Source organism: Coturnix japonica, chromosome 1 (assembly GCF_001577835.2).
Source record: "Coturnix japonica isolate 7356 chromosome 1, Coturnix japonica 2.1, whole genome shotgun sequence".
NCBI classification, from domain to species: Eukaryota; Metazoa; Chordata; class Aves; order Galliformes; family Phasianidae; genus Coturnix; species Coturnix japonica.
Window position 1 is genome coordinate 41367935 of NC_029516.1, and position 17713 is coordinate 41385647.

General features: G+C 44.2%; 2 protein-coding genes across 5 annotated transcripts in view; one reads left to right on the forward strand and one right to left on the reverse strand.

Annotated features, from left to right (window-relative positions):
* Window positions 1-12976, reverse strand: part of FGD6 (FYVE, RhoGEF and PH domain containing 6) — a 64015-nt gene extending 51039 nt beyond the window's left edge. Inside the window, exons 1-2 of the mRNA XM_015858402.2 lie at window positions 12763-12976; window positions 1753-4195 (exon numbers count right to left, since the gene is read on the reverse strand). Of these exons, the coding sequence (XP_015713888.1) occupies window positions 1753-4195; window positions 12763-12775 (2456 nt within the window). The 5' untranslated portion in view covers window positions 12776-12976. The remainder of the gene's footprint in view (window positions 1-1752; window positions 4196-12762) is intronic.
* An 86-nt stretch (window positions 12977-13062) lies between these two features.
* The window catches only part of VEZT (vezatin, adherens junctions transmembrane protein), a 39750-nt gene continuing 35099 nt past the window's right edge, over window positions 13063-17713 (forward strand). For all 4 annotated transcript variants that reach the window (XM_015858414.2, XM_015858422.2, XM_032443950.1 and 1 more), the window contains exon 1: window positions 13063-13218. In XM_015858414.2, coding sequence (XP_015713900.1) covers window positions 13183-13218 — 36 coding nt within the window. In that variant the 5' untranslated portion in view covers window positions 13063-13182. The remainder of the gene's footprint in view (window positions 13219-17713) is intronic.

Genomic DNA, 17713 nt, shown 5'->3' on the forward strand with positions numbered 1-17713 from the left:
TTGGTACCAAGGAGGTGTGGAAAGCAAGTAGTTATAAACCTCACACACTCTTCCAGATGAGAAAACTGAGGAGCCACTGTACACATATGCCTGCTGTGCTTCATTCATCCAACAAAACATTTCTTTATGCTTCATAAAGCAAAGACAGACAGACACCTGAGCCACAACCACAACACAAACCTACAACAGATCAAACACATAAAATATATCCTTCTTTAAGTTTTGTCTTGTTCTTCTTACGTAAACCAAAGCAAGGGAATACTAAAAGAATTGGGTCAACACGTCCAAAAGATACCCAAAAACTGTGTTTAAACAAAAAGTCATGAACTCGTAGCACTAAAAGAATGCAAAGATGAAAACAAGAAGCAACCTGCTGTAAACAAGTAAAATATTCAACAAACATATGAGCAAACATACCAATGCCAAAAGCTCATAGCTAGAAATCCTGCTTCCCACAATAAAGCTTCATGCTTTCCAACAGTCCAATGTTGAGAATATCAGCTCTATAAACAGTTACCAAAGGATGCCACTTAATATATGTGCCTCCTCCTCCTCTAAAAGAGAACACGCTCCTTCAGAGAATGGCAAGCTCTGAGTCTTCAGAGCGTACATTTGCTGTGCACACATCCAGAAAGAACCTTAGTAATCCTAAGTGAAAAGTAACGTTAAATGTGATTATAAGCTAGCTCATTTGTTCTCAACAATATGCATATACTCTCAAGATAATAAAGAAGCTTGCTGGGAACTATGAATTATACAAGCTGCCTATTTTGTTTAAATCCTTCACGCTGCCATGAGACAAACCTTAGGGATCTGTAAGACTGACAGAGCAGCTGAAGTTACAAAGTTAAGTAATACTAAGCTGGGTCAAAACAATGCTTCACCCGTTACCACCAGGAGAATGTGGGAACCCACTGCTCCACATGGCCCGCTCTTCTTGCCAACACCCACAATCACAGCACCACAGATATTACAAGGTCTGCTCCATTTAGCATCTGTTAGAGACAGATCTGTGAACCAGTCCAATCCCTTTTTGAATCTGCTGATACCAACTATCTCCCCCATCTGCTGGGACAACAAAGGCACAGCACACTCCCTTCCCTGCAGCAAGCGCTTTCTATCACCTGTCACAAAACCCTGTGTTTTAGTAATGTTTTGTATGGGTCACACAGAACTCCTGCACTTCCACTAATTTTATTGCATCCATGAGCACAGGAAGGGACAAAAGACTCCATGCACTCAGGGAGAGGCAATATCTTTTCTTACACCAGAAACTTTTTCAGACCCAGTGAAGAATTTGCATACCCAAAAGTTTGCCTGCATTTTCCAGCTGTATCAGCTGATCTAAAAATATATTCATTTCCCCTACAAATGCAGCAACTATGCACTCTATGAACATTTATTCCACTTCATCCTGAGACCGGAGTAAAGTTAATTCCTCCCTATTTAAGTGCTCTTGAATACAAATATGTGACTATATCAAATTGCTTTAATTAAATCTGGGAAAGTACATGCATGTATTTCCCAAATTTTGATCACATATGAAGAATAAGAAGCTGATTTTTCCTCTTGACTCTTTTCACCAAGTGCAGTTTTCAGAACTTCAAAAGCAAATGCAAAGATACACGTCAGTGACTGCTCTGCTGACATCTAATGAAAGGGATGTAGCCTCTAGGGTCATCCTCTAAATGTGTTTACAACCACCAGAGCTGCAAGTGAGATGTTCAACCACCCCTTTAGCTTTCATTTTACCTGCCATTTCTCACACGCCTGTTTGCTGCTTGAAAAGACTCCTCCACCTCATACAAGCTGGCGCTTGGGTCTTCCACACGGCTGGAATTCTGCCATTCCAAACAGAGATTTTTACCAGCACCCATAGCAAAAGGCAAGTTCTCATACTCCGGTATTTCCTCATAGTGACGCAGGTTCTCATATTCGGGAGCACAATTGCTGCTGACAGAATTCAAATGCGTTTGGGACAGATTCCCTGCAGGCAGTGAGTGCCCATCTAAAGACTCCAACCTTTGGTTACTTCGCATCTCAGGCTGGCTTCTGTTTCTCTGCCTCTTCTTCTGCAGTGCAGGACTACTTATTTCTACAGAACGCGCCTTGGCAGATTTTGCTTTCCTCTCACTGCCTACAGATGCTACGTGCCGGTTATTACCATTCCCATACCCTTCCCCAGTGGAAAGGTTAGCAGTAGAACTATCCATTGACTGGCTGCCTTTGGACAGAAATTTTTGGAAGTCGCTTTTCATTAAGCAAACTGACAGTTTCACATTGAGAAACTTTTTCAAGCTGTTTTTTTTCTGTGTGTCTTTGCAAGGCTTGTCTGTCCTTTCCATGTCCACAGAAGAGAGAGATTTGGCTCTGGGCTTTGTCACAGCACTCATGTGGCTGAGGCTGGGAGCAATGCTCGCAGTTTTTAATGACTCTGAATTTCCTGAAAACGGAAGAATAGGGTGAGGTAACTTCCAGACGGGTTTCTCAGAGGAATGTTTGGGTATGTCACAGGATGACAGTGCACCTTGCTCCCTGGCCGGAGTGTGTGTGAAGTGAGGTCCTTCCAGAACGCTGTTTGATTTGTCTTCAGAGGAGATATAAGAACTTTTCTCAACCAGCTCTGCCGACGCAGCTTTCTTGAGCACTCCTGCAGCAGGTAGGCTGTGCCGCTGTGGTTTCTTAGGAACGACTTTTGGAGAACTTTTGTCCTTGATTTTAGCTTCCCTATCTTCCACTTTTTGTAGGGAAACATGGAGGCTATTAGTAGCAGGTGAGTGCTGGCTGCCAGTTAGTTTTATTTGCTTTGGCAAACTCATGGACAAAGCATCACATCTGATAAAGCTAGTCCTTTTGTCCACAGTATCTGGCATACTAGAATCATCTGTCATCCTATCCACTGAGCTACTGAAGTTATGGTCTATATCTAAGGAACATTCAACATTTTCCACCAAATGAGAAGTTTTGTGTGATAACTGAGGTGAAAGGTTTTGCAGTGTTGACTCCTCGGTATCAGCAGGCTCCTTTCTCAGATGCATTCTGTCTGCGGTGCTTTGACTTATCTCAGATTTTTCAGGATTAAGCCCTTCTGTATGATTGTTATAGCAAACGCTCTGACCAAGGACGTTAATTTTTGATGGCTTTTTAAAGCTGTGTTCAGCAGGACCAACAGAATCAGTCTCTGAACTAGATGGTTCCTTTGTTCCTTCTCCTATGCTGTCTATGCCATCCTGACGGACTAGACACGCAGCACGTGGCTTTCTTGGCTTAGGGGTAGGAAGCATTTTTGAGCTCAGGACTGAACATGTTTCAAAGGAAGTTTTATCAGTGTCTGTTTTCATACCCGCTTCACCTGAAAACGAACTACTGCTATTTACATTTTCATTTTCAAGAATTTCCTGGTTTGATAGGCAAGAACAACTGTTGTGATTTTCATTCAAACCAGGACAAGTTTCAGATGTCTGAATGTCATCTTCAGCGAGCTTACTGCCAGTATTTTGTTGTTTCCCATTAGATACCTTACAAGAAGATGACTGCTCAAGTTCCATAAACTCTATTTTAACATCGTTCCTGGAGCTGTTGCCATCCCCTTTGTAAAGTTTGTCTGCATACCTGTGCCTCACAGGACTTCTGTTGGGGAACACACCATGGGTTAGAACGTCTTTAAGTTTCTCTTCCAAAAGGCTGGCTTTCACAACCACCTGGTTTTTACTTGCTGTTTTTTCACCGGGACTACTCCCCAGAGCCAGTGCAGTTTTTTCATCTACTTTGATATTCTCTAAGTTTTCAAAGTGCTCAAGAATGATCTGAGTTTTACAAGTGTTCTCCCCATTTCCAAGCTTATGAAGGCATTCAAATTTGCAAGTTGACATTGGCAGAATATATGCTGTGTTATCAGTACTCCCTTCTGAGACTTCATTTTTATAGTTCAAGTGGTCCAGTGTTTGAGAAGAATCTCCTCTGTGTTCCTCAAAGCTTTTGGTGCCTTTCCGTGCACAGGATGGAGGCTTAACTTCTGGAATGGATGAGCTCTTGAGAACCTTCGGTTTCGGTGCAATAGCTGGCTTAGTTTTCCTTGTTGATGCTTGTAAAACACCAGAAAGCACAACATCAGGCTTCGGTGCAACGGGTGGAGGTGTTGCCTTGTGTCCTACCGCAAATTTTGGTTTGGGGGCCACAGGCGGCTTCTTAATTTCTAGGAAGGATAGAAAACAAAGACATTAGAAAACAAAACCATCAGCCTACAGAAGAACTTCACCTGCACCACAGTCTTGTAACATTCAAATCACATCACCAACAGGATATTGGTATTATATATGTATATATTTTTCTAATAAAAGCACGCCTCCTCTCCCCACCATTGGTTTGTTGTGAGTTGCCTTTCTTCTTTTTAATAGGTCCAAACAAAGGGTAATGGGAGAGGTCAAAAGAAAAACAAAACAGTTTAACTTTATGAAAATGCATGTCCCTGATCAGATATTGAAGTATGATGCTAAGAAAACAAAACAGATTAACTTGGTTTTGAAGTCTCAATTATTGTAACACCTTCCAAAAGTCTTGCAAACCCATTAAGTGCCTAGCGTATAATAAGCATCAAAGATAACAGAATAGACTAAGTAAATACCAGGCCAGTTCAGTTCCCTTCCCCTTATCACCTTTGGAAAACTGTAACCTATAATTCCCCTTTCTTTCCTCTTCCTTTCAAACAACATTTAGATGGATTGTTGTATCAGCTGCAAAACTCACATGTCACCACCACTGGTTAAGTGTAATGAGCTGAGGTGAGAAGTTAATGCAATAATTTGCAGCAAGTCGGGTGTTTTTCCTACTGCATGAGTAAAACATTATTTCTATGCAACTTACAAAAATACTCTTCTGAACATGTTACTGTGACCTAGAAACAGCCACCACTGCTATCTATGACTTATGACCCCACTGCCCACAGTGGATGACAAAGCCCAGAGAGAGCAGAGGGCAGGAAAAAGAGCACAAGAGGAACTTGGACACTGTTGTGACCTGGGTCTATTTTATTTTGTTTTGGTGTTGGTTTTTTTTAATGTCTGAAACATTTTCACATTGCAAGAGATAAGTTATGACCAGTGCATACGTTGGAAAATGATTTCTAAGTGCTCTGAGGGATTTTGATATGTAAACACTCACTTGTACAGTAACTGAGTTTCTCACTCTGTTTTTATATGTACTACCTCTATATTCATTAGCTGTATTTTGAACAATATTCTTGTATACTTTCAGGAAGTCATATGTAGGTTAAATAAAAATCTTGAGAAAACATGTAACTGATCTTACACAGCAAAAGGATTGGATAAGCCATTTATCAATGATTTCATTTGAACCGTGAACTTGGTGGCTTTTTATTCTTATTTATCCTTATAAATTTGCAACTCTATTCAAGTCTCTAACCTGAAAACAGAAGAATAAAGTTTCAGGCTTGAGCGTTTTTCTGTTTTGTCTTTTTTTGAAAGGAATCTAGATGTTAAAAAAAAAAAGGAGGCAGATGCACTCAGATGTAAGCAGTTCCCAAACACTACAGCCGCTGCTTGGAGCAGACAGCCAGGAACAATGTCTCCACTATAGAAACAGGAAAACGATGTTTTTCTAGGACATGAATCATTCAATGGTGTCCAGACTGACTCTGCTTAGATTTAGAATAGCTGCTCTTGCTGCACTTCTATTACATAAAAAAGAGATAAATCTGATGGCACTGACAATTTTTTAGACATTTTGCAAGAGGGAGCACAGAATTGCTTTTGAAAGGTAGAGCTCCATATAGCCAAAAATGAGAGCCACAGCGACCTGATTATCAGTTACTGCAAAGGATGCACCACCTTCTATTTCCTCTCCAAAGACAGGGATTTCCCATACAGTGAGCTGTAAGCCAATAGCTGGCTGGGGAAAAAAATATATTAACCCTTTGGATGGGCAATCACTGATCTATGGGACCATGCTCAGTAATATTTATTAAGCTATTACAGATCCCTGAAAACAGGAGAGAAGACAGACAGCCTGGGAATCCTTCCTGACCCCCTGATGAGGGGAACAGATTGCAGAAGGTTCAGGGGATGAAATGCCAACTAGGTAAGTGATATCCCACAGATTAGTTGTCCCACTCTGCGAACTGATGTCTGCCAAACTCCAAAGCTTCTTTCATTATAGTGGAACTGCCTAATATTTCAGAGAGCAATCAAACCGGATTAACCTGCAGGGCTTTCAGCTGGTATTCATAAGGGACTATAATGAGAAGGTACAGTGTAACACTATGAGATTCACAGCTAAAACATGAGAACACAGAGAATGTAAAGTTGTCTATGTGCCAATATTGGAAACCTGGGTAATGAATAGAGCCAGAAAAAATCACTCTCGTTAAGAAGCGTAATTTGGTAGGACTTTCAAAGCCTAGGAGAATTTCTCAAATGATTCGAATGTTAGACCATCGGAATGGGAAGAAGAGACAAAGACCCCACTATCTGCTCTCACATGATTGCCAGTTTTGTCTAGAAAGGATAAGGGTCAATGTCTTAACAGGCACATGACAGTCTCAGCATGAAGAGAGAGATCTGCAGTAGATGACCGAACCAGGAGCTGCGAGATGACCCCGTATATCCAATTATGTTGCAAGAATGAAGAACACAGGAAGGGAATGCACCAATAATTTTCCTCAACCAAACATCTTTGAGTTTATAAAAAATACAAGTGATGAACTTCTTAATGACAATAACAAAAAGAAGCTAAGATAGGATAAAAGCGTAATTATTAGATATCAGTTAGAAACGGATAATAGAAATACAATTGATTATAAACTTATTTAATTCTCCGTGTGCAAATCCAAACCAAGTTTATGTAAAGCAATGCTTTAAAAGGGGCATTTTTTCCCACCCTGAAAAGAGAAAAAAAGTAAGTAGGAGGCAACTGTTATATATAAAGGTGTAAGGAATGACTGGGAGTCATGAACGAATGACTTCTTGTTAAAAGATAAGTGAAAGCAGCCCTTCTGGTGAAAAACAAGAAATATCATCAAGGAAGCTCTACAGAACAAAAGCCCAATGTGGTGACTTGTTTGAAAGACAGGGTTTTTCCTGGTGCCAAATGAACTATTCACCTAAGAACAGAGGCCGTTACACTTAGGAGAGCAGAAACCGAAGAGAATTCAGGAATCATTATAGATAGATAGATATTTAAGATCAATGCAAGCCTACAGCTAAGGTGGTTAAATAATCCTTCAGATTACAAGCAAGATAAATATTAAAAGATGAGGGGCATTGAAAACATTTGTATGTGCCACACCTGCCACACACCTGCTATATGTGATATGCTATATCTCCACTGGCATCCTTAGAGGAAAGCTTGGGATGAATCCAAGAAATAGCTATAAGTATTTAAAGTCTAAATAACACACCTCAAATGCCAAGAAAGCTCATCCTGCTTCCTTTAGCTGAGAATTTAAGAAGTGAGATAGTGACAACATATATTTGTGGAAACGTGAGAGATTTTCACAGTTGATGGCTCTTTAATCAAGAAATAAAGACATACTGAGATCCCACAGCTGAACTAGAAAGAAGAGTTATATATTATTACACACAGAGATAATTGACAACAGGAACTTCTTGCCTATGGTTGTGGCTGAGTCACCAGCACTTACAACCCAAACTCACTTTCTGAGGTGTGTGGTAATTTCAGAGCAAATTTTACACTGAATGTTGGATTCCCTACTTTGTGTTACTCAGGGGACTGAAACAGAGAATCACTGCTTCTTCCCATCCAGTCTTACCCAAGGCTCAGAGAGGAGCCCTGCATCCAGACTGGCATCTTGGGGTACCAGAAAGAAAACCAAGTTTAAGAGCAGAAACACATGGTTTTATTTGCACCAGTGGATTAAATAGTTGGGAGAAGCAGAGATATCCTCTGTCCTGCTTGGAAAGGGAAAGGAAGAAATCCATAAATAAAGCGACTAACAAAACTGCCACCAACAACAGGAAATGTACTGCTTATCTGTAAACAGCCAACACTACGGACAGTGCTGAAGGGGAAAAAAAAAAAACAAACCCAAGGCTTAAAATAAAACAACAACAAAAGGAAAATAAAAAGGGCATTATTTTTCTAACATTAATAGCCATTAGCACTGTGGGTCAGTGCACACACTCCCTCTTTGCCCATCCTCAGGTCGCAGTACAGAGCGGACGTTTTGTCCCTCTGGTGAATTATCTCCTCCAGTGTGCTGAGGAAAACGTTACACCCATCCCATCCTGCTGAGTTTCTCTGTGACACTCAGCCTCATTTGAGGGAACCATGTTCCTGTCCTACCTTCACTTAGTTTTACAGGAGGAGAGCAACATCCTGGAGCAAGTTGCACTGAATGCTTGGGCCTGAAAGTGTCTGTTTCTGTCCGTCAGATTATAGGATTTGGCAACTTCACTTTAAAATGCTTATCTATTCACCTATGCAACATTGTGAATGAGCAGGAAAGCCAGTAGGACAATACAGACTTCAAGAACTGTAACAGAACAGCTCTAAGTCTCCTGTGATTTTGATCCCACGTTATCTTGCCCAGCCAGCATTTATATGTAGGAAAAAGGCAGGGAGAAAGAAGCTATATAGAGTTGAACACTGGGAAAAGCTCACATAGCACTGTGTCTTCTGCAACAAACCTCATGGTGTTAAAAGAACATTTCCCAAGTTGTGACTTTGAACAACCTCCACACTCAGGAACAGCAAATGAACAGGAAAAAGTTATGTTCACCTGCATCTGGCCAAGAAAATGAGGTTGCAAGATTCCAGCTGCAGGAAAACAAGTTTGCGGACCATGATCGATTACCCCAGTCCTCTTTTGAAAACCAAGCCAAAAGGATACTGAGTAAACACAAAAGCCCAGTAGCCTGACTGTTGGGCAGCACAGGCCATTGCTCAGCCACAGCTCCACATCCTTGTGATGCTCCCCATGGGCAGGGACATCTCTCCTGGGCTCCACCCTCCTTGGAATGGGCACCAGCTGCCCGAGGCCACCCCCCTCCATGGCCCTGCAGCCTGCCTGAAGGTGATTTTCTTTCTGAACCACGAATGGCAGGAAGGCAGGGAAGTGATTCATCAGGGTGACAAAAGGGGATTTTTATGGGAGCTGGTCCTAGATTTAAGGTGCAGGTACATAGTCAAGTTGCTACAGGGTAATCCAAGGTGTGAATCAGACAAATCAGCTGCCCTGTAATAGCTGACCCTATGCATATACCCATCCTCCCAGAGTATAGGCTATATATTATTGCTGTATGTTCAGGACAGATGCAAAGATCAGTGTGACGGCAGTCAATACAGGGAAACAGTGCTGCAAACCTGTTCTCAAGCATCCTAAACTTTCATGACTCGAATAGACATTTCAGTTCAATTCCTTTACTTCCATTTACACAAAGCTTTCATTAGATGAAGACCTCAAAACTTTGAGTCCATTGATTTATTTCCTGTGAACGTGCGTTTGTTTTATTAAGCAGAGACTTTGATATTTTCAGGTGTCACAATGTTCAAATGTAAACGAGAAAAGGAGTGAGTCATGACATCCCGGAAGAGAACACGTGTAGTTTGTAAAATACAAGGGAGAATGATGGTTTCCAGCCTCCACAATTTTAGAAAACATCCTAAACAAACTGCAAAAAGGAAAACATTAATTTCAGAATCTTGGGTTGTCCAGCGACTTGTTGAAATAACACAGGAAAGTTGGGGAAAACTTTAGGGTAAGTGCAATAGACACGTAAACAACCTTTCAAGATCACATCTGGAGATAAAGCCAAGTAACCATAATAAGAGCTGACATGTTGGAGGGTTAAAGGGGCACTAAACCCTGTAGGCTCAATTTCTTCAGTCCTTGGAAGCAATGAGGTTTGATTGGAAAAGTCACATTGGTTTTGTTTATTCTGTTCCCACTAATTTTTTTCCCCCCTTTGATTTACATTTTTGACATTAAAATGCACTACATATTTCTCATTGCTGCTGTCAAGTCAGATTTTAATCTGAGCTGTACGTTCTGCCTACATTAAATAATCTGTATCGATTCACAAATAAGGGCTGTTTCTTCAGCAAGAAATAATAACTGTCAAACTCGTAACTCAGCTTTTGTTTTTCCCTTTTAAAGGCAAAGCACATACTTGGAGACAGCACAATAGATCCAGGCACAAAATGAGTAAATGTGATTTCATCAGCATCACACACAACAACGTGCGGCACACGAACAAGCAATGCAACACAACATGAGCTGCAGCTGAAAGGTGAAACCATCCACAGGTTTCTCACTGCAGCACAATTGGTTTTAAATAACTTACAAGTGTTTTAAGTAAGCACTACAGTTACTTAATTCTGCAGAAGCCCAGATTTACATATACATTTTTGTGTTGTGTAGAGAGGCACAAGGCAATGTGGAATGGAGCTGAGGCTGGGCCATTGCCGCCTTCCACAGCTTCAGGCAATGGGCAGAAGCTGTGCTCAGTACTTCTCACCTCAGGTATCACTGTCCCTTCCAGAGTCCCACTCACCAAGCTGAGGTCACCTGCACATCTCTGCAAATCTTAACCTCAAATGCTGAATCAGTACTAAGGACACTGCCAAATTGCTCTGTTGTAGAGCTACCTTAAAACAGGACACCAGGGAGACCCTCCGGCCCTCTGAGCTGACCTGGATGAAGAGCAGAAATCAATGCAAGTCCCACCTGGCAGCTTCACGTGAACACTTGTACATTTAATCAGCATTATCACCCAGTTACAGAAAGCTATTTTACACAACACAAAAACAGCGTAATGACCGAATTTGCAATTTAAATCATTTCAATATAGGAAATAGATCGTAAAGGTCACTGGACTGAAACCAAAACAGAGGAGGTGCTGTGTTTCTATTTAAGCATTAGCCTTATAAAACATGTGTATGTATTTTAGAAGTCTAGTTCTGTGACAACACATAGAGGCAGATGTGCAGCCTTTACAAGTGTCTCCTCAGCACTCGGTCCCCTCAGCTGTGCCCTGCCCGTGAGCTTCTTATCCGAACTGCCAAAAGCTGTCACAGCGCTGTCAACAAGATCATGAATCTCTGATCTTGTTCTGCCTGTTCCCCAGATATTTCCTTACCCTCACATGATCCATCACACAGCATATATTCTTCACCCCCCTTCAACACCCTCCACACTCTCTCACCTTCACCTTCCTGCCCACCAGCACTCCCTATGCCTCCCTCTTCTAATTCCTTGCTAAAATTCACATATTCCAGAAGCCTTCCCGCTTTCCTCTTGCTGATATTGCTCAGCATCCCTTTCTCTTTTGCTTTCCAAGTGACTTTGCTTATGTGAAACCCCCCCCTTCGCACCTTCCTCACTCACTCCATCACAACACGACCCTTAACAGCACAGCAGACCCTGCAGTGACTGCTAGTTGCTGGCAACCCACCCGGCCTTCAGAAACTTACTGCTGCATCCAATTTAATTTTCACAGCCCAGCTCTAAGCTCTTGGGCACCCCCTAACACAGATCTTCTATTTGCACAGCTGTTTAACTCTTTAAAAAAAATACTAAAAACAGCAGCAGTGAATTGTACTACCAGTAGCACTACTTAATAATGTGAACGTGCGATCCAACTGTTAAGTGGAGATGATACGCTGTTTTATAACATGGTTTTCAGAGCTAACCAAAATCAGTTCCGTTGGGGATAAATGAAATGGAGCGGAAGGCTGCATTCTATGGCTCTTTATTTTCCAATAAACTCTGATTAACTAAGAGAGCCCAGAAAACTTAATTAATGCTAGATTAGAAAACAAACTGCCATAGTTGAGAGGAAAACGCTGAGAACCCGGCTTCTGGTTTTGCTTGAAATCCGTATTCCTTTTGGTTTAAAGCAGCCCTCCCCCCAGATCCTTACAGGAAACACTTTGCTGCTCCAGGCTTGCACTGTAATTAGTTGTGTTTCCACTCAATACATCATGATTCCACAGGGCATCTTTTCAATGCAGAAACGACTCCCATCCCCATCTTCAAGCAGCCTAAGAAAGCAGCCCACTAATGCAGCAGATGGGTGAACAAAAGTGCTGCTAACACGCAACCGGATAAACAAGCATTAAGGAAAGCAGCCGCAACTCCCTTCAGCACGGGGAGCTCCGCTTTTAGACCAGGAATTTGCCCCGCAGCTCTTTTGGCCATCACGCTGAAAACGGTAAAGGGAAGCGGGAGGAATGGCAGCAGGTCGGTACGGCAGGAGCGGAACGGGTCTAAGGATGAAAGTTGAGAGGGACTCTGTCAGGGTGCAGTGACAGGGCAAGGAGGAATGGCTTGTAGCGAGCAGAGGGGAGATGTCGGATAGATGTTAGGGGAAACATTATCGCTGAGACAGCGGTGAGGCGGTGCCACAGGCTGTGCCCGGAGAACCTGTGCGCGCCCCATGCCCGGAGGCGCTCACGGCCAGGCTGGACGGAGCACCGGGAAACTTCATGTGGTGGTCAGTGCCCCGGCCCGCGGCACTTCCGAGCGCTTCGGAGCGCCTGTGTCCCGGCAGAGGGCCAGAGCCGGGGCTGTCCTGCCAGAAAAGCTCCCGGCCCGGCACCCGCTCTGGCGGCGACGGCACCGCTCAGCGCCGCTCGGCAATGACAGCGGCCGTGCCGGGCTGCTCCGCGGTGCCGGGCTCCAACCTCGGGGCGGCACCGAGGGCGCCGCGCTGGGACGGGCCGGGCAGCACCGTCCCGTCCCTCCCGCCTGCCCCCGGCCGCTCCCCAACTTCCCCCCGCACTCACCGGCGGAGCTCATGGCGCTCCCCGCAGCGCAACGCACCGCTCCGCGCTCCCCCGTCCGTCACGGCGCGGTCCCCGTCGCGGCCCGGCAGCACGAACCCATTGTCCGCCCGCGCCGCCCCCTGGCAGCGCCGTCCGCCCGCTCCCTCATAACGCCCCGCGGCGGGCGGCTCACTGAGCGCTGCCAGCGCCCGCCGAGCGCCCCGCGACCGCCGCTCGGAGCGCCGAGGCTCCCCCTGCCGGGCAGCAGCCCGCCCCGCCCAGCGCCCGCCTCCCGCAGCCCGGCCCCCCCGGCCGGAATTGTCGCGCCGTGCCCGCTGGGAGCCGTAGTTCCGCCGGCCTCGAGGCGGGGAAGGTGCCGCCGGCGGCGGGGCGGACTCCGTTTCCCAGCGTGCCCGCAGGGGGTGGCATGGCGGCGGGAGGATGACACCGGAGTTTGACGAAGAAGTGGTGTTTGAGGTGGGCGACAGGGCGACCCGGGGCGGGCTGGGCACGGCTCTCTCCGCCCCTCGCCGGGGCGTTTCGGTGCGGCCCGCGGGGGCGGCCCCAGGTGACCGCTGGGCGCGGAACACGGCCGGGGGCCGAGGAGGGGAGCGGCGCCACGGGAGGCCCGAGGGCCGCGGCAGACAGCGGCTGGGCCGGGCACGGGATAAAGAGCCGAACCGGAGCGGCAGGGAGGGGAGGGAGGAGTGCGGGCAGCGCGCCGTACTGCGGGGCGGGATGGGGCAGGGACAAAGGGCCCGAGCGCTCTGCGCCGCCAATGAACCGCGTGTGGAAATCACACCGACTCGCGGGAGAGAGCCGGGAGAGTGATGCCACTGCCCTGACTATCTAACGGCATATTGTATGATTGTATTGCATCATACGTTGCCCATCTTCTTAGTTATCTACAATACCGTGTAGACCTTATTGAAATCAATGGGTAAATGCGTTGGCTGTCATTGGGTAAATGCATTCAGTGACCAAGTGGGATCGATTCGCAGTAGATCACTGTAACAGCATCTCCGTGCTGGCCACAACTATTCTTTAGGCGTGTAGAAGATGCGGTTATACAGAAATGCTGTCTATAAGATAATTAATTATAATGAGAAGGCCTCTGGTGCTACCAGGATGACAAAAGCTCCTTACACGAGGAATATCGTTTTTCCCAGCTGTGTCACAGAATCACAGAATCACAGAATTACCCGGGTTGGAAGGGACCTCAGGATCATGTAGTTCCAACCCCCCTGCCTAGCAGGGCCACCAAACATACACCTTTACTAGATCAGGTTGGCCCAGGCCCCGTTCCAACCTGGCCTTACACTCAAGGACGGGGCGTTCCACAACCTCACTGGGCAGCCTGTTCATGACCTAACCGACTTCTTCTAGTAAAGAACTTCCCCCTAACACCAACTAAATCTTCCTCCTTCAACTTAAAAACGCATTTCCCTATGTCCTGCTATTTATCACCCTTTCGAAGAGTGTACTCCCTCTCCTGGGAGAAAGTTCCCTTCAGTATTGAAAGGCTGCAAGAGGGTCACCCGCGCAACCGTCTTCTTCTCCAGGCTGAACGATCATCTTCGTGGCCCTCCTCTGGACCCTTTCCAAAATCTCCATATCTTTTTTGTACTGAGGGCTCCACACCTGGACACAGTACTTCCTGCTCATGGCTTTGGTCTGTAGCACAGTGTTTATCCACAATCAGCCTTGAGTGCAGCCAGTAGCGCCTGTCCCTTCTGTTGCCGTGGTGTTAAATCACTTCCTTGGATGGTGTAAAGCTTTGGTGAGAATTTATTACCTAGCTGCAGTGCCTGCCCTCTGTGCTTACTGCTGCAGTACAAGTGATGTTTGAATTCTAGTTTCACTGTGCAGGCAGCACTTAGAGTTTTGATTAAAACAGGGGGAAGTTCTGCTTCGTAGGGAGTAAAAGATCTCCTGGCATGTGCATTTGCACTTAACTATTTAATGTGTTTGATGGTAATGCATTTCTTTCTCTATTAGCGTCCCTTGGTGCCCTGCTGTATCAAGTGTGCATGTATGCAGAATTTACTTGTTATAGTTTCATTTAATAGTGCCCAGCTTATCTTCTTCCCAAGTCAGCAGTCACTGTTGCAAGGAGCCCTTCAGGATGTGGGCCTAGGTTACTGTGAGTAGCTGTTTTCTCTCAGTGCTTCTGGCGCTTCCTGTGAGCAAAATGTTGGTCTACATTATAAGCAATGGTGACAGATTCATTGCATCAGCTCTTTGTTTACAAAGCTGGTCATATTCTCTTACTCCTGATTTAAACATACCTTCAAACCATAGAAGAAAACATCTCATAGAATCACAAAGTATCCTGGCTCCACACATGAACTACAGAAGGCTCAAACCCTGTGTCTAAAATCATTGTCCAAATGCTTGAAGTCCAGCAGCTTGGGGCTTTGCTCACTGTGCCACGGCAATGAACAGGGGTGTTTCTTCCTGTGCCCAACCACCCTCTGGTGAAGAACCTTTTCCTATTCCCCAGCCTAATTCTCCTCTGTTGCAGCTCCATGCTGTTTCTTGGGTCCTGTTGCTGTAACCAGAGAAGAACAAATCAGAGTTACTTGTTTCTTTTGTTCCACTAAAACCCCCTGGAAAAGATAGACGATAGAAAAAAGATGATTACAGTGTTACCTGAGCATGTGTTTGGCAGGGAGAGGCTGAGAGGCTTTGTGGTCAGTGGGTTTGCTGAAGTGTGTTACAGGTATGAGAGACTTACAGGCTCCACAGGCTATGCATGGGAAAAGTGCCACCCTACCTTATCTAACAAATACATAATCAGGAAAGATTAATTTCTTTAATGTAGAGCAGATTATGGAAAACAATGTTTTATTCATGCCTATTTTATTATTTTATTAAAGATGATAAGGTAGGGTAGAGGAAACTTGATGATAAGTAACTTGAGATGAGGTTTTCACAACCCAAAGAGAGATTTGTTTGTTTGGAAGACATTTGTCTCTTGATTTCTTTTCATTTTTGAATATATAAATTTAAAACATTTATTAAAACTGTCTAAATTTATACATCATTGTTCCATTGAGAGGACTGTGTCAGAACTTCATTGTTTTGATAGTAACTGCCATCTACTTTCTGACTTGAAATTCATTCATGGCTGCTTTATAGTTGTACTTCTGCTAATGCTGTCCATTAACATATACTGTTCTTTTACATCCCCAGAATTTATCTCTCAGTGTATTCATAGAAAGCAGTCCTGTTTTGGCTAAGGATTTTGCTTAACTGACTAATCCAATATATTTAGTCTCCTTTTACAAAACAGGTATCTTGTAATTCACTGCTTCAAGCTTGAGTTCATCTTTCTTTACATGTGCCTGCAGTGTGATATTCAGTAATATTCAGTTACCGGGGTTTTGCACAACTATAGGCACTTGTTTCTGCTGGGAATACTTTGACTCTTGCATTCTAGGCCTACAGGCAACTTTTTCAGGTGTTCATACTGTTGATTGAGTTATAACGCTACTCATGTTTGTATTTAATCATCATCTTCCACATTACTGGAGGAGTTCTTTGTGTTAGTCACTGTGTGTAAGATCTTGCTGTTGTCTGCTGTTAATTTGCGTGTCGTTAGCACTCAACATACCCATTTGAGGTCATCCAGTTCTTTATATATCATATTTCAGTGCTTTTGTACACATGATGTTACCTGGTGTTATCAGGAAATTTCATTAGTGTTCTCTTGGTATGAAGATGAAGCTTTGATCGAAGTCTGATTCTGGAGGAACTCCATTTGTAACTGTCTGACCTGATGGTAGTTTTCCGTTCCACACAACCCATTGTTATCTCCTTGTTTATGTATTTAGTTCATTTTGTATCTTAACTGATATGGCATGGTATTGAAAACCCATACCCAACAAGGCATAGTATCAAAAGTCCATATTGACTCCCTCAGCTTCCATTATCTAGAAAATGAGCTGTCTCATCAAAGGCTTTGATGCCATCTCATGTGGTATCTCTGCTGATGATCTGTTTTCTTCTTCGTCTTTGAATTTTGCAAGGAAGATTAATTATTTGCAGTAGCATACCAGCTTTGATCAGATTCTATGAGCTGACATACTGCTTTTCTCTCCTTGGCAGCCTGTCTGCTGTTTTCCACCTGTGAGCTCACAGATTTATTAAGAAAATCTTTTCTGCTGGGTCTTTGATCTAATGTGCCCATTCTTTCAGAGTGTTGGGATGAAGGTGATCCAAATACTATTCTGTACGTGCGTTATCAGCTCCGTCCTAGTCCTACTTGCAGCTAAGTCATTTGTCCTATATTTTAATGAGCTTGTGCAGTATTATTTTATTCTTGGGTCGTTATTAAAGCTATGCACACGGAGACACAGAATGGCTGAGTTTGAAAGGGACTTTGGCTTCCTAAACACATTGATTGTTATCACATGGCAGGGTTAGAAATGCATATATTTTTTTTAAAGTCTCTAATGTTATAAGTTATGAAAAGGGGACTGGAAAAGAACATTGAAGAAGCCTCAGAGGTAGTGTCTGTAGTGCTCCCTCAGTGGGGTTATTGTCACTCAGTATCTTCTTTACACTGATGTAGAGGTTTGTGAGTGTGGAACTGTAGGCAGGATCATGAGACTGACTTGACTATAAACTAGGTGGCTAAGATGCATGGGAAGGAAAAAGTACCTTGATGTTATTTTTTCAATCAGATTGTTTCATGTTTTATCTCACCACTTGACTGTATAAGTATTACCATTAGCGTTCTGGAATGGTACTGCACCTTTCGTCTGCACCCGCTGCTAATGTCAGGTTAAATTGTCCGTGTAACTGCAGCCTGGAGCAATCCCTCTGCTGCAAGTTGTGGTGCACTGTAGAGGCACCTGAGTCAGTGGCTGCAAGTGGATTAATTCAGTTGTTTTGCTTCTCTGCAGTCTACTATGAGGAAAGAGAGGACGGACTGTGCTCTCTCTGCATCACATCACTGGGAGGAGGC